Genomic DNA, 15,366 nt, shown 5'->3' on the forward strand with positions numbered 1-15,366 from the left:
GACCGCCCCGCCTCCCCGCCTGCCGGTGGGAGAAACCATCTCCTCTGGCGGGGGTAGGGGCGGAGCAGGCGCCCCCCCCCCACACACACACACCGGAAGAGGAAGTCTGAGCGCCAGAAGTGGCGGGCATTCTGGGTAACGAGGTGTTTACTTCCTGCGGGTGCGCAGGCTGTGGCCGTGTATCTCCCTGTTGCTCTTCCCATCGGAGAAGATGGCCCTGGAGACAGTGCCGAAGGACCTGCGGCATCTGCGGGCCTGTTTGCTGTGTTCGCTGGTCAAGGTGTCAGTCGGGGACTTGGTTGTAGGGACCATGGGGGACCAAGGTCGGGGAAAGAGGGCGGAGCGGGGCTGTGGGACAGTAAAATGAAAAGTAAGGCCCAGGACTCAGAGGTGGCAGGGGGAGTGAGAAGCCGAAGGAGGCCATCGTTTACCTCGTAGGATCGCGGGCAGGTCTTACATGCCTTTGAATCCTCAGCTCTTAGACGTTCCGTGAACTTACGTTGGAGCCGAAAGACGCTGGGAGTCACAGTCGGGTGGGGATCCGCAGCTGAGTGAGTAGTCGGAAAGGGTGCCTGACCCTGAGCAGACTAGAGAAAGGAATAGATAAAACGGAATTGGGAACAAGAGAGGAAGGAGTGGGAGGGTGGGACTTAGGAATGGAGCTTTGAGAGTAGTAGGTGGGGAACCTTGGGAGACAAAGTCAACATAGGGAAACAAGAAATTGAGCGGGTCGAAGTATTAAGAAAGCTACTTTGTCTCTTGGTCTTGTTCATGCTTATCTGTCCTTTTCCTTTATTTTTCTTCACTCCCAGACTATAGACCAGTTTGAATATGATGGTTGTGACAATTGTGATGCATATCTACAAATGAAGGGTAACCGTGAGATGGTATATGACTGCACCAGCTCTTCCTTTGATGGGTAAGCCGCTTCAGGTTCCGTCATTCCCTTCTGCATTACCCAACCCGCACCCAGAGAAGTAAATACAGGGCAAGTGTTAATCCTAGTTGGTCCCAGCTGTTCGTTTTTGGGGGTTATCTTGTGTGAGGTTTTTTTTTTGAGTCAGGGTTTTGCTCTGTGGCTTAGGCTGGAGTACAGTGGCATGATCATGGCTCACTGCAGCGTGGAACGATCCTCCCACTTCAGCCTCCCAAAGTGCTGGGATTATAGGTGTAAGCCACTGTGTCCAGCCTCAACAGTTATTTTGAGACATACTAGTGCTAGGGATCTAATACAGTAACCGCTAGCCACATGCAGCTACTGAGCACTTGAAATGTGTCTAGTCCAAATTAAGACATTGCTTTTAAGTATAAAATATACCCCAGATTTCAAAGACTTAACATGAGAAGAAAGAATGTAATCTCAATAATGTTTGTTAAATGCATGAAAATTTCTTTTGAAAATGAAGGGAAGGGAGGTATAGTAATGGTAGATCATTGCCCAAAAGCTGTTGCTTTTTTGGAGGGGACAGACTTTTCGCTCCTGTCACTCAGGCTGGAGTGCAAAGACGCAATCTTGGCTCACTGCAACCTCTGCCTCCCGGGTTCAAGCAATTCTCCTGCTTCAGCCTCCTGAGTAGCTGGGATTACAGGCGCCTGCCACCACGCCCAGCTAAGTTTTGTATTTTTAGTAGAGACGGAGTTTCACCATGTTGGCCAGACTGATCTCAAACTCCTGATCTCAGGTGATCTGCCCACCTCGGCCTCTCATAGTGCTGGGATTACGAGTGTGAGTCACCATGGCCGGCCCATTTTAGCCGTTTTACTTATTTATTTATTTGAGATGGAGTCTCGCTCTGTTGCCCAGGCTGGAGTGCAGTGGCACAATCTCAGCTCACTGCAACTCCAGCTCCCAGGTTCAAGCAGTTCTCTGCCTCAGCCTCCTGAGTAGCTGGGATTACATACAGGTGCCTGCCAGCACGCCCAGCTAATTTTTGTATTTTTAGTAGAGACGGGGTTTCACCATGTTAGTCAAACTGGTCTTGAACTCCTGACCTCATGATCCACTCACCTCGGCCTCCCAAAGTGCTGGGATTACAGGAGTGAGCCACTGCGCCCGGCTGCATTGGCGTGATCTCAACTCACTACAACCTCCACCTCCCAGGTTCAAGCAATTCTCCTGCCTCAGCCTCCTGAGTAGCTGGGATTACAGGCACCCACACCATGCCCAGCTAATTTTTATACTTTTTTAGTAGGGACAGGGTTTTGCCATGTTGGCCAGGCTGGTCTCGAACTCCTGACCTCAGGTGATTCTCCTGTCTCAGCCTCCCAAAGTGCTGGGATTACAGGCGTGAGCCACTGCGCCCGGCCGCCATTTCTAAATACACAATTCAGTGACATTAGTGCATACTCATTGTTGTGCAGCCATCACCACCATCCATCTCCAGAACTTTTTTCATCTGTACCCATTAAACACTAGCTCCTCATTCTCTCCTCCCTCTGGTCCCTCACAACCACCATGCTTTGTCTCTATGAATTTGGCCACCCTAGGCACCCTTAGGTACCTGTGGGCTCATTCAGTAGCATTTTGTAGCTTCTTTCACTTAGCATAATGTCTTCAAGGTTCATTCATATTGTAGCATGCAACAGAATTTCCCTCCTTTTTTTGAGCTGAATAATATTCTCTTGTATGTGTATAGCATGTTCTGTTGCCCATTCATCCATCAGTGGTATCTTGGGTTGCTTCTCCCTTTTGGCTATTTGTGAATAATATTGCTGTGAACATTGGTATACAAATATGTGTTCAAGTCCCTGCTTTTCATTATGTTCAGTACAGATGCTCCTCAACTCAAGTACAGAGTTACAACCTAATAAGCCCATCATAAGTTGAAAATATAAGCCAAAAGTGCATTTAACACACCTAACCTACTGAATATCATAACTTAGCCTACTTCAAATGTGCTCAAAACGCTTATGTTACAGTGGCTGACCAGAAGCCGTGGCTCACGGCTGCTGCGCGGCATCATGACAGAATATCGTCCTGAGTTGCTAGCCTGGAAAATAACAAAATTTAAAATTTGAAAACAGTTTCTACTGAATGCATGTCACTTTTGCACAATCATAAATTTGAAAAATCATAAGTTGAACTAAGGTAAGTCAGGGATCGTCTGTATATCCACAAGTGAAATCGCTAGATATATGATAATTGAGTGTTTAATTTTTTGAGGAACTGTCATACTGTTTAGCAACTGCACCATTTTCCGTTCCTACCAACAGTGCCCAAAGGTTCTAATTTCTTTATTAATAATAGCCATCCTAATGGGTGTGACTTTGGTGTCCCATTTCCCCAGTGAAGGGTGATGTTGAGCCTCTTATGTGCTTATAGCCATTTGTATATCTTTGGAAAAATGCCTATTCAAGGCCTTTATTCATTTTTTACTTCAGTTTGTTTTTTTTGTTGTTGGGTTGTAGGAATTATTTGTATATTCTAGTGCATATTAGGTCTTAAAGAGTGGGCAAATTGAAGATCGGAGGAGGGCTGGATGACCTCAACCAAAATTGGAAGAGGTAGTACTTTCCTCTTAAAGAAAGAAGCTTGGGAGTTTTGAGGAAGTTGAGGTGAGAGAGAGAGAGAACATTCCAAATAAAGGGAGTGACTAGAGCAAAGGCATAGGTTGGGGAAAACCAGGATGTGTTTGGAGAACAGTGGGAATTCTGTTTAGGTTAAATCATAAGGTTGGGCTATAGAGACCCTAAGGCTAAAAAGATAGATTGCAAAGGACAGAGAAGAATATACTTGTGGTCAGGAGGATGGCCTGCATCGTGCCTATCTCCCATCAGGCTGCAGGGCTGAGGGCTAGTGTTCTTCTGCTTGTCAGCCCTGGAGGTAGGGTCGGTTCCACTTATAGCACATGGCTGATAATGTAGGATTTGGATGGGAAGGGAATCTTCTCAAATAAGAATCCAGGAGTGTTACTGAGAGAAGAGGGGAGGCATATTGAGGAGGCAGTCAACAAATGTCAGTGCTTAGACCCAACACAATCGGCAGGCAGTAAGCATTTGATTGAATGCTTTGAATGACAAAAATGCCTATCCATCTTGCTCAAGCAGCATCTTCTAGCCCTTGAATAGCCTTACCATTCTTCTGGAATCACAGCTACCTGGGAAGGACAAGTAGGATAATGAGGAGAGCTAATGCTTATTTAGCACTCTGTGCTAGTCTTTGTGCTAAGGTGTTTTTCATGTATTATCTCAACCTTTGAATCTCAGCTTACTGATGAGGTTCTGAGAAGGGAACCCCGCATGTATAGGTCATTAGAGGGGTCCCCATATGTCTAGGTCATTAGAGGAAGAGCTTAGCCAAGTTGAACTCATTTCTAGTAGGAGGATCCGTTGTTCTGACTCACCCTCCTCTTTGCACTAGGCGGTAGACCCCTGTAGTTGTGTTAGTTGTAACTATTGGCCCTCTAGTCCTAAAGCCGTCTCGTTTTCTAGGGAATCTGTAGGCTAAGGATGTTTGTGAGCTGAGTGAGAGAGTCTTTTGGGGATGGAAACTAACCTGTGGCTGGCGGGCCAAGGACATAAGAACAAAGAACGTTTGTCAGTCCTAGCTTTGAGTCAACCTCATCCCAACATCAGAAGGCAGTTTTCCCAACTTTGCAGTGGAGACTTAGTACTTGGCTTTTTCCTAGATTTCTCTCTCAGAACTGAGCTCAGGCCCAGGGGAGGCTCAGGCTGACTCTCCATTTCTTTTCCCTCCCTAGAATCATTGCGATGATGAGTCCAGAGGACAGCTGGGTCTCCAAGTGGCAGCGAGTCAGTAAGTGTCGGCCTTTCTCCTTTTGGCTTAGTTGTAGTATTGTTACTGTTCCTCAGGTCCATTAGGGAGTCTGAAATCAGCAAGGTGAGTGACCTCAGGGTGGGAAAGATCGGGTTGTAGGGAAGACAAGGAAGCAGTGTCCTGTGCCTTATCATTTAACACTTGTAGCCGAAAGAGGGGATAGCTCTTCTGTTGGAGTTGCATCACTTCTTTAATGTTTAGCTTTAGCTTCCATTTGATCTTCAGTCTTAACTCACTTCACTGTAATCTTGTATCTTTTTTCTTCTCTCTCAGGTAACTTTAAGCCAGGTGTATATGCGGTGTCAGTCACTGGTCGCCTGCCCCAAGGTAATAATCATAACAGCCAATGTTCATTTACTCTAAAGCTCTGCAGAAGTTTTTTTAATCTGAATTAATGCCAATTCTCACAACTCTCTGAGGTTCAGCATTTTACAGATGGGGGAAACCAGGCACAGAGAGGTTAAATCACTTGCTGGAGGTCACCCAGCTAGTAAATGAGGAGCCAGGACTGGAATCCAGGCATTCTGGCTCCAGAATTTTTGCTATTTCTGTTTTTTATTTTTTTAGAGACAAGGTCTCACTATGTTGCCCAGGCTGGACTCTAACTCCTGGGCTCATGCGTTCCTCCCACCTCTGCCTCCTGAGTAGCTGGGACTACAGGTGCCTGGCCTAGAACCTTTGCTTTTGATGACTACATGTATCCCTCTTTTTCTTCTCATTCTTACCGAACACTTACCTGGGTCTTCACTGGTAATGAGTCAACTAAGCAGGACCTTTTTTTGTGTGTTTTTTATTTTAGTTTTTTGGAGACAGGGTCTCACTCTGTCACCCAGGCTGAAGTGTAGTGGCGTGATCGTAGCTCAGTGCAGCCTTGAACTCATGGACTCAAGAGATCCTCCCGCCTCAGCCTCCCAAATAGCTGGGACTACGGGTGCAAGCTACTACACCTGGCTAATTTTAAAAAATTTTTTGTAGAAATGGGGCCTTGCTCTGTAGCCCAGGCTGGTCTTGAACTCCTGACCTCAAGTGATCCTCCTTGACTTCCCAAAGTGCTGAGATTACAGGCATGAGCCACCATGCCTGGCCAAGGAGGACTATTGTTAAGTGGTCTAGGAACTCCAGTTTACTTATAGTCCTCCCTCAGGGTGGCAGCTGAGTGGCTTATCTTACCCTTCTGAATCTTACCTCACAGAACTATTTCTTTTCCTGCTTTAGGAATCGTGCGGGAGCTGAAAAGTCGAGGAGTGGCCTACAAATCCAGAGACACAGCTATAAAGACCTAGCAAGATGCAGGGCTGCCAGCATCTTTGCTCTCCTGCCTCTGCTTATTTCTTGTTCTGGAACTAAATGAGCAGAACTTCAAATACTTCCTACCCTCCAATTCAGACTCAGCTGACTGTTGAGAAAGCAGCACATCATTTTATCTTCTTTGGACTACAAGTGGGGTGGGAGGGATTTGGGTTGGTGGATTAACAGATGGAATTGAGGAGAGAGTAGGATACTGATTTTCCTACCCATGGCCCAGGGCTGTGCCTTCCCCATGCTGAGGACTCTAGGTCAAATGTCAATAAATATGAACCTCTAGAAAGTTCTGAAGGCCATGACACCTGCCTTGCCTCCCTCTTCCATTCTCTTAGGCACAGTAATAGCTTATTTTGCCCTATAAGAAGCTTCCCAGAGCAGCAGAGGCCCTTCTACTCCCTTTTGACTGTCTCAGCCTCTGGGATTGCAGCCTTTCTAGTGTGCTTCCTTGCTTCCTATCAGAAGGTGGTGTCCAGAGGCTTGGTAACCCCATCAGCTTGGTGTCCCTGGTGTCTCACGGTTGTATCCTGCCCTCGAGACCTGGCACAGCAGTACCCCTTGAAGAAATCCTGAGGCTTTGTAGTGCTCCTTGACCATGTTTAATAATTCTTCCCCCACCCCCGCTTTTCCTATACCTTAGGCCAGTCTCAAGCACTTACTGGAGGCCCTTGGGCTTTGGGCGACCATTGGGTCCTAGTCTGCCTTGTTTGTGCCCCTGTAGGAGGTAGGTCCTTTTCTCCTCTGGCCTAGTAGGGGACTTTGGGTAACATCCCATTTTTTGGCCAAGGTGAGTTACTTGCTTTAGGATAAAAGAATTTACCACGAATTCTCATTTATTTAAATTTCCACAGAAATCCCCATTTTGATTTCTCTAAGTTCCTTGTTCTCCCTCTAAAGAGAAAATGATTATACCCTGCCTGTTTACCTCAGGATTGTTGTGATTGTAGAAACGAGGCTATGTGAAAATTATATAAGTATTATAAAGGTGAAATCCTTTTGCTCTCCTTTTTGGGCCATTTTTCAATACATAGAATATGTGCACGATCAGCCAAAAGAGTAGGGGAAATGCTGAGAGCCACAGCTGCAGGGTGAGCTGTGGGTCATTAGCAGAGCTGCCTGTGCTAGGGCTTTATGTCTCAGCCACCTGGTGTTGCTCTTGAGTTGATTTTGCTTGTTACCTGTGGGCTGGAGTGTGTGGGAAGGAGGAGAGATGCTGACCTGACTCTGATTAGTCTGATTAGTTTGATTATTTTGTCTACTCCCCTTCCTTGTCTTCGCCTAGGCCTATGGGAGGGAAACGGACTGGCCGGGCTACTCATGTCCACTCATGGTCTTCAAACTAGAACCATTTTCTCTGGTGCCTTCAAGCTCTGAGGGAATGGTCGGATAACCCCAACTCCAAACAGTTTCTCAAGGATTTCCCCAGCCCAGCAAACAGAAAGCTCCATGAGTGGTGATTTCTGTTCAATTTCAACCTGAAAGCACCCCTGCCGGCTAGAGCTTACATCCTGGATGGAAGAAGTGCCTTTCAGCAAGAGTACCCAGGCTGTGCAGCCAACACCCAACTTTCACTAGCTTCTCAAAAAGCCCCTTGGAAAGCCCCAGCTGCTGTCCTGGGTGTCTGACCCGGACGTGGCTGCTTGGTGAGAATGGAAACAGTTGTGGGGAGGGGAGGCTAGAGGAGCTTGCACAAATAACCACACTTGGGCTGCCTCAGCCTCACACTGAACTGAGCCCTAACTGACAGTCTCACAGGAAGCCAAAGACATAGCATAGGCATTGATGCTTGTGGGGGAAGGGTGGCCTGTTTTCCTTCCTGGATTCTACAGACTGTGCCAAGTGGGCTCTCCCTGGGAGCTGCTGCTGAATTAGCTTTCTTGCTTTCTCTGGCACTTGAACATGCAGGTGGTGCCGCTCAGCAACCCAGACAGGCAGAAAGGTGCTGGAGTCCCATCCTCTACTGGGAACCCAAAGAAACTAAGACAAGGACTTGGTTCACAGCTCCCTGGGAGGGCGCAGTCCGGTCCTGGTACCACTGCCGTGCTTTCCATGGCTATGAGGGTGGCCGTGAGAGCTGTGTCCTGCCCACTGGCCCATGTGTCTGTCAAAGGTTCAGTCCCATTCTGGCTGCCAAAGTTATTAAGATCTCTCCTTGTCTTGCTCAGTAGTGTGGCTTCTTTCCTGAAGAGCAAGCCTCCTCCCTAGCTCAACAAGGACAGACACAAGTCAGACGGAGACCAGGAATGGTAGCCAGGCTGCCTTCCCCTTGCCTGCCTGTGCCTCATTCTCTGCTTCCTCCCTGCCACATGCTGTGGAATTAGGGTCTCCCAGAACACTGAGGAGCTCAGTGGCAGTGCATGGATAATGCAGCCTCCAGCTCAAGAAAGGACTGGTGGCTGATAGAGCAAGGGTCAGGATGGTCTGGTTTTGGAGGGGAGCAGTTTCACCAGGGTCTGAGGCTTTGCTCTTGGTGTGGCTTCTGCCTTGTTACTCCTGTTCTGTCTGCAGCCTGCTACTTGATCCTCAGGTCCCCTCCCTGACATCTGTTCTCTATCAAAGAGGCAGGTAGGTCATGTTTAAGAACAGACTAATAATAACTTTGTCTGGAAGTCTGGTTCATGTTTAGTATCAGTAAAACCTTTCATGTAAATATTTTTACAGTTGACAAAGGCTGGGTGCTGTGGCTCACGCCTATAATACCAGCACTTATGGGAGGTCAAAGCGGGCAGATCACTTTGAACCCAGGAGTGTGAGACCAGCCTGGGCAACATGGCAAAAGCCCATCTCTACAAAAAAATAACAAAAATTAGCCAGGCATGGTGGTGTACACCTGTAGTCCCAGCTACTTGGCAGGCTGAGGTGGGAGGATCCCTTGAATCCAGGAGTTTGAGGCTGCAGTGAGCCATTATAGCACCACTGCATTCCAGCCTGGGTGACAGAGCGAGACCATGTCTCATAAAACAACAAAACTAACCCAAATACGGTTGACAAAGGGCTTTCACATCCACTATCTCATTTGATTCTCACAAAAACCCTGGAACTAATTAACATCCTTATTTGGTGATGAGGAGACTGAGGCTCAAAGAGTTAAAGTCTCTTGACTGGGCGCGGTGGCTCACGCCTGTAATCCCAGCACTTTGGGAGGCCAGGGTGGGTGGATCACGAGATCAGGAGTTCAAGATCAGCCTGGCCAAGATGGTGAAACCCCGTCTCTACTAAAAATACAAAAATTAGCCAGGTGTGGTGACGTAAGCCTGTAATCCCAGCTATGTGGGAGGCTGAGGCAGGAGAATTGCTTGAACCCAGGAGGCGGAGGTTGCAGCGAGCCAAGATCGTGCAACTGCACTCCAGCCTTGGCGACAGAGCAAGACTCTGTTTCGGGGCGGGTTAAAAAAAAGAGTTAAAGTGTTTTAGCCATAATCAAGTAGTGGAGCCCTGGCTCAAGAAATATAATGCCCACACCAAGTTTAGGGCTACTAACTGCGACATAGTTGTCCACAAACACAGCAAGTTTTTTTCCCTCTGTAAGTATTCCACAGAACCAGTATGAGGCATTAGCTTTCTTCTGAGTGAAGTTATTGCAACACATTGTCCCCATATGTTGAGCCCACCAACCACTCTAATCCCACCACTCTAGTCCCTAAGTCTAAAATTAGCCAAAGAGATGGAGGCAGTGGGGTAATGGCCCAGGGAGGGGATCCTTGGGATTTACTCAAGGATCCCTGTGCAGGGCATTGGGAAACCAGTCTAGCCCTTCATAGTTACCCCTGGCTGCATTTACTGTTCCACTCCAGCAGCTCTTACACGCCTGCTGACATCTGCCCCACACCTCCCAACCTCTCTTTCCTCCTCACCTCCCTTTATCTGCAGACTGATGATGGCACCGTCACACCCCACTGGAACACCGAGAGACTTGTGTGATGAAAATGCATGTATCTAACTAAGGGCAGAGTCCTGGCCCTGCTGCCTCCACCAGCCACCAACTCTGTGACTTTCCCGAGTCGCCTCTAAAATGAAGTTTCTAGTCTGTGAAGTGCAATTGACAAAACTATGATCTTAAGTGGTAGGATCGTGGTGAGCTGTGATAGGTGGGGGTGGAGGAGGGCATGAGAAGCACCTAAGGTGCTGGTTATATTTTGTTTTTCTTTTCTTTTGCTTTCCTTTCCTTTTTTTTTTTTTTTTTGAGACAGGGTCTCTGTCGCCCAGACTGCAGTGCAGTGGCATCATCATGGGTCACTGCAGCCTCAACCTCCTGGGCTCAGTTGATCCTCCCACCTCGGTGCCTCAAGTAGCTGGGTCTACAGGCATCCACCAGCACATCCAGCTAATTTTTGTATTTTGGTAGAGATGGGGTTTCGTCATGCTGCCCAGGCTGGTCTCGAACTCCTGGGCTCAAGCGACCCACCCACCTCGGCCTCCCAAACTGCTGGGACTGCAGGCATGAGCCACCACGTCTGGCCTGTTATCTTGATCTTGATGCCAGTTATGTAGGTCAGTTCACTTTCTGAAAATATATTGTTATATACTTAGGATTTGTTCACTGTTATACTTTAAATAAAAAGTTTGCTTTGGCTGGGTGTGGTGGCTCACGCCTGTAATCCCAGCACTTTGGGAGGCTGAGACGGGTGGATTGCTTGAGCTCAGGAGTTTGAGATCAGCCTGGGCAAAATGGCGACACCCTGCCTCTACTAAAAATTTTTTAAAAATTAACCAGGCGTGGTGGCACACGCCTGTAGTCCCAACTGCTTGGGAGGCTGAGGCAGGAGGATCACTTGAGCCCAGGAGGTCAAGGGTGCAGTGAGCCCTGATTGTGCCACTGCACTCTAGCCTGGGCAACAGAGCAAGACCCTGTCTCAAAAAAAAAAAAAAAATCAAATACAATAATTTAGGGAAAAGCAATTTGAGAGTTGTAAACTAAGTATGTAAGGAATTCTCATTATCCAAAGTTGTCTATCTCTAGGTAAGTTCTAGATAGATGTGACAAGAATTTCATCCTTCCAGCATTGTTGGGTAATTGGTGTTCCACCACATATATCATACATAAATACATCAAAATTGAATCAAAACAGAAACATTTTCCTTCAAGCACCAGGGCTTCCCCCCCACCACACAAAGACAGGGTCTTGTTCTCTTGTTCTGTTTCCCAGGCAGGAGTGCAGTGGCACGATCGTAGCTCTCCGAAGTCTCCAACTCCTGGGCTCAATCAATCCTCTCACTTCAGCCCCCAGAGTATCTAACAATACAGGTGCACACCCCTCCACCGAGCTAATTTTGGGTTTGTTTTTTTTTTGGTATTTTTTGTAGAGACAGGGTTTCAAATTCCTGGCCTCAAGTGTTCTTTTGGCCTCAGCCTCCTAAAAGGCTAGGATTATATGAGTGAGCCACTGTGCCTGGCCAAGGTTTTTTTTCAATTTTAATCTTTATGTTCTTGTTTTTTATAAGATAAAGTTTTGGTTTGGGTTTTTGTTGTTGTTGTTTTGTTTGTTTTTCTGTGGTTCTTTTTTTTTAGACAGGGACTCACTGTGTTGCCAAGACTGGCCTTGAATTCCTGGGCTCAAGAGATTCTCCTGTCTCAGCCTTACAAGTAGCTGGGACTACATGCATGTGCCACTACACCTAGCTTAAATTTTAAAAAATGTGTTATACTACTTCCTTGCTATTTGGATACAAGATTCTGAATGTGATTTAACCTGATTTGGCTCAAAGTCGTCGTAAACCTCCATTTTTGTATCATGTGGTGAACTGGTTCCGGGACTGACTCTTTTTTCTACCTTTTGGATTCATAGCAACCTGTCAGCTGTCACTTCTGTTGCTCACGTGTGGCTGTCCCCCTTCCAGTCTTGTCTGAACTAGGAGAACAGGCAGCCACACTTGGTAATAATTGCTATAGGTTGCGCCAGTAGGGTTTAGACTGGAGAGAAGAGCACATGGCTGCCTGCCTCAGTCTTGGGGTTTCAAGGCCTTCGCCAGTGGGAAGGTGAGATGCTGAGTCTACAGAAGAGTGAAGGCAGACCACAGAACATTAGGACTGGGGGAGTCATGACTTAGGCCAACCCCTCACTTTACAGGGGAGAGGACTGAGCCTCAGAGGCTGGTCAGCTTGACTTCCGGAGCGGGTCACTGCTACTTTATGTGTCCTCTACTGCCTAGCTCAGTACCTCTTGTCTAAAGATGCTGTGTTTCTCTGCCATCAGATCCCAGGAAGCGGGAACTGAGTGCAGAGAACACTCTGCCTTGTGCTGCTGGTAGATCCTCTGAAAAATAGGATGGAAAACATTTCCCCTCTATGCCTTGGCACTCCCCCGTTCTCAACCCTCTGCCTTCCGGGTAGAGGGCAGACATTATGTTGTCCCAGATAGGGAACTTGAAGTCCAAGGAACTTTCCTTGGGGGTCTATCTATGGCGGATAGAGGCCTGGGCCTCTGAGAAGTCAGGGAGCTGGCCTAGCCCATTTCAAAAGCTCCTGTGTGCTGCTCCCGGCCTATGCATTCTTCCTGCAAACTGAGCTCTTGTGTTACAGAGTGAGCGTGAGGGAAGGGAAGGAGCAACTTCAGACAGCAGGGTAGGGGGACCTCAGTATCTCTCCAAAATGGATCCCTCATCCCCTTTCAACCCCTTCCACCCTTTCAACCCCTTCCCCCATCCCGGAAAATACCTGGAAGGAAGTGAGCGCTCTGGGGCCACTAGCAGGAAGTGGGGGGTTAACTGTCACCTCATCCCTGGGGGCTTGAGTAGCAGAAGGCAGAGGGGGGAAATGCAAATCCATGCTTGGGAGGGAGGAGAACTCCTGAGAGGAAGCAGGTGGCAGCCAGAGCCCAGCCTTCCTCCTGGGCCAGTGGTCCCAGCAGGGGCTGCGGAGGCCTGAGGCAAGGGAGTTATCACAAGCCCTGAACGAGCCAGTGGCCGGCCCACCCTGTGCAGGCAGCTGCAGCACTTTCTCTGGTCAGCTGAGTAGACTCACTTCCTCTGCCCTGCACCCCAGAGAGGCCGGGAGATGGAGGGCGGGGTCTCAGGAGGAGGGGTGGGGCATGGTCTGGATTCATGGAAGGTGAGGAGATGCAGGAGAAATGAAGAGGGGGTATGTCCCTGGGGAATCAGCTGGAGGCGAGCAGGCATCAGTCTCTTCTGCTTTTGCTTAGGGACTAAGATTCGGGAATCCCTGTGGCATCTGCACCTCCCCCTACCTTGTTCTAGACACCAGGGGCCAAAATTGAGAACCACATGGTGTCCTTGCAAAGGGATATTTTATAGCAACTGGAAACAAGAATCTAAGAAGCAGCCTTTGGCCTTGTGCCTCTACACTAATCATCTATTACATCCCTATGACAATTTCCAGCTTCAAAATGGGCCACTTCTATTATTGCATTTGACTCTCAGTGCCATCCCACGAGGCAATATTATTCCCCTTTCACAGATGAGAAAACTGAGTTTCCATTACATCTCTTGCCCACAGTCAGTGGCCTGGTGAGGCTGCACTGGTGCTTCAGCCTTTCCCCCTTGCACAACACTGCTGTCCCTATGGCCTCCCTTCAGTTCTGCATGGCAGATGGGGATCCAGGGCCCGTAACTGGGGCAGGGGCATGGGGGGTCCTCCAGGTTTTCCTTTTTCTCCCTTGAGCCCCACCCAGCCTGCAGGTGGGCTCTGGGGTTGCAGGTCCACTGACCTGAGTGTCAAAGCCTCCTTGGGGGTGAGGGCTTCCATGCCTCCTGTATTCACCCACCCTGGGACCCCTTGAAGAGGGACTGGGCCCCCTGACGCCTGCCCCCATTTTGGCCCAGGCATCTCACCTCCCCCTGCCCAGAGCCACAGCTCCGTGACGCAGCCAGCCGCTGGTGCCCCATTGGCCCGCCCTAGTGCATTTGCCCTTATTTGGCCAGGCCGGCTCCAGGCTGGGTCTCCACCCCTGGCCCAGCCCCCGCAGGCCTGTCTCTCTCACTTCGTCTTTTTGAGGTTTGGCTCTGGGGCTCTGGGGCCCTGGCGGGCGTCACTTCAAACGCACTTTCTGGTTGAGTCACTTTTTAACGGCTCCAGTGCTGTGAGCTGCTGCTGCTGCTGAGTCCCTGGCCTTGGGGGCCAACCCTCCCCCATCTGACTGCTTAACAGGCTCTGAAGGAAAGGGCTGGGGAGGCCATCTGCTGCTGGAGAGACTCTGCAGACCACCTGGCCACCCATTTAGGCCCCTCTGCCCCCCACCCCCCCAAGCTTGGGCCAGAGGGTCCGCCCTGGGTCACTCCCACTGCTTTTTCCAATGGGGTTGTGAGGGGAGAACAGGTCCTCACAGAAGACCTATTCCTTTGGGGACTTTGAATTGAGCTCCCTTGGGGGAACAGAAACGGGGTACCCAATTTTCAGGAAGGTGAAACTTAACCTCGCTGAGTTTCCGGTTCCTCATCTCTGAGATGGGGATACCATCACTTACCTCACTGGGTCAGCATGACGATCAAGCGAGATTCAGATTGAGTGTGTTTCATCAAGTTCTCTGGCTGCCTGGGCTGCCTCCCTTCCCCCTGCCGCATGTGCAGAACGTGGAGGTGAATGGGATGAATCCAAGCAGGTTGACAGGGCAGTCCTCACTGAGCAGTCTCTTTCCAACTCTCACCGCCTTTTCCAGCTGGGCCTGGGATGTGAGGAATCCTGTTGGAGGCAGGAGGCTGGCAGGAGGAAATAGCCCTTTGCCCCTTGTTTCCAGACAAGATAAGGGGAGAATTCTACTAGAGCCCTTCCTAGCCACCCTGCCTTCTCTGCATTTTGGGAGGTGTGCCCTCAAGCCAGCTGGGAAGATTCCATGGCTGCCCCGGGGGCTGGGCAGGATTTGGAACACAGATACTGCTGCCACCTGTGAGGTCCCTGGGCTCCTATACTCTTGGGGACTTCCTAGAGCACAAACAGGTGTTTTGGTCAACTCCCCATTTTTATAGGTTAAGAAACAGGCTGGGTTTAGGGATAGATTCAGTGACTGGCCCAGAATTGTACCACATATAATCACAGGGTGAGGACTAGACCCCTAGTTTCTTGACACTGAGTTTTGTCCTCTGCTTGGTGATCCTGATGTTGGGATAGGGAGCGGGGCTGATGAGGGATCATAGTGGGTTTCAGGCAGAAAACCAGCTCTTGGACCCCCTCCCCGCTCCCGCCACACACACACAATTTATTTGCAGCAGTTGGAACTGGAGCAGGTGCAGCTATGCAAGTTAAAGCCGGCTCCTGTGTGTGGAGAGTGCAGAGGGAGCTTTCTCGCATTTCTCCACTTGTGTCCCTAGGAGATCCCAGAGGAGAAAGCTTCTGG

General features: G+C 49.1%; 1 protein-coding gene and 1 long non-coding RNA gene across 3 annotated transcripts in view; one reads left to right on the forward strand and one right to left on the reverse strand.

Annotated features, from left to right (window-relative positions):
* Positions 1 to 7,083, forward strand: part of SUPT4H1 (suppressor of Ty 4 homolog 1 (S. cerevisiae)) — a 7,903-nt gene extending 820 nt beyond the window's left edge. The window contains exons 2-6 of one of the 2 annotated variants that reach the window (XM_011953697.1): positions 169 to 280; positions 813 to 919; positions 4,701 to 4,756; positions 5,051 to 5,104; positions 5,993 to 7,070. In XM_011953697.1, coding sequence (XP_011809087.1) covers positions 212 to 280; positions 813 to 919; positions 4,701 to 4,756; positions 5,051 to 5,104; positions 5,993 to 6,060 — 354 coding nt within the window. In that variant the 5' untranslated portion in view covers positions 169 to 211 and the 3' untranslated portion in view covers positions 6,061 to 7,070. Of the gene's footprint in view, positions 281 to 812; positions 920 to 4,700; positions 4,757 to 5,050; positions 5,105 to 5,992 lie in introns of both variants that reach the window. The other variant, XM_011953696.1, reaches the window with a different exon arrangement.
* On the reverse strand, positions 4 to 14,895 carry LOC105520101. The gene is made up of 3 exons (XR_001003070.1): positions 14,500 to 14,895; positions 432 to 587; positions 4 to 348 (listed from the first exon to the last, which is right to left on the reverse strand). It is a non-coding gene; the product is annotated as an uncharacterized LOC105520101 (long non-coding RNA).
* Positions 14,896 to 15,366: the final 471 nt, after the last annotated feature.

Source organism: Colobus angolensis, unplaced genomic scaffold (assembly GCF_000951035.1).
Source record: "Colobus angolensis palliatus isolate OR3802 unplaced genomic scaffold, Cang.pa_1.0 Scaffold37, whole genome shotgun sequence".
NCBI lineage: Eukaryota > Metazoa > Chordata > Mammalia > Primates > Cercopithecidae > Colobus > Colobus angolensis.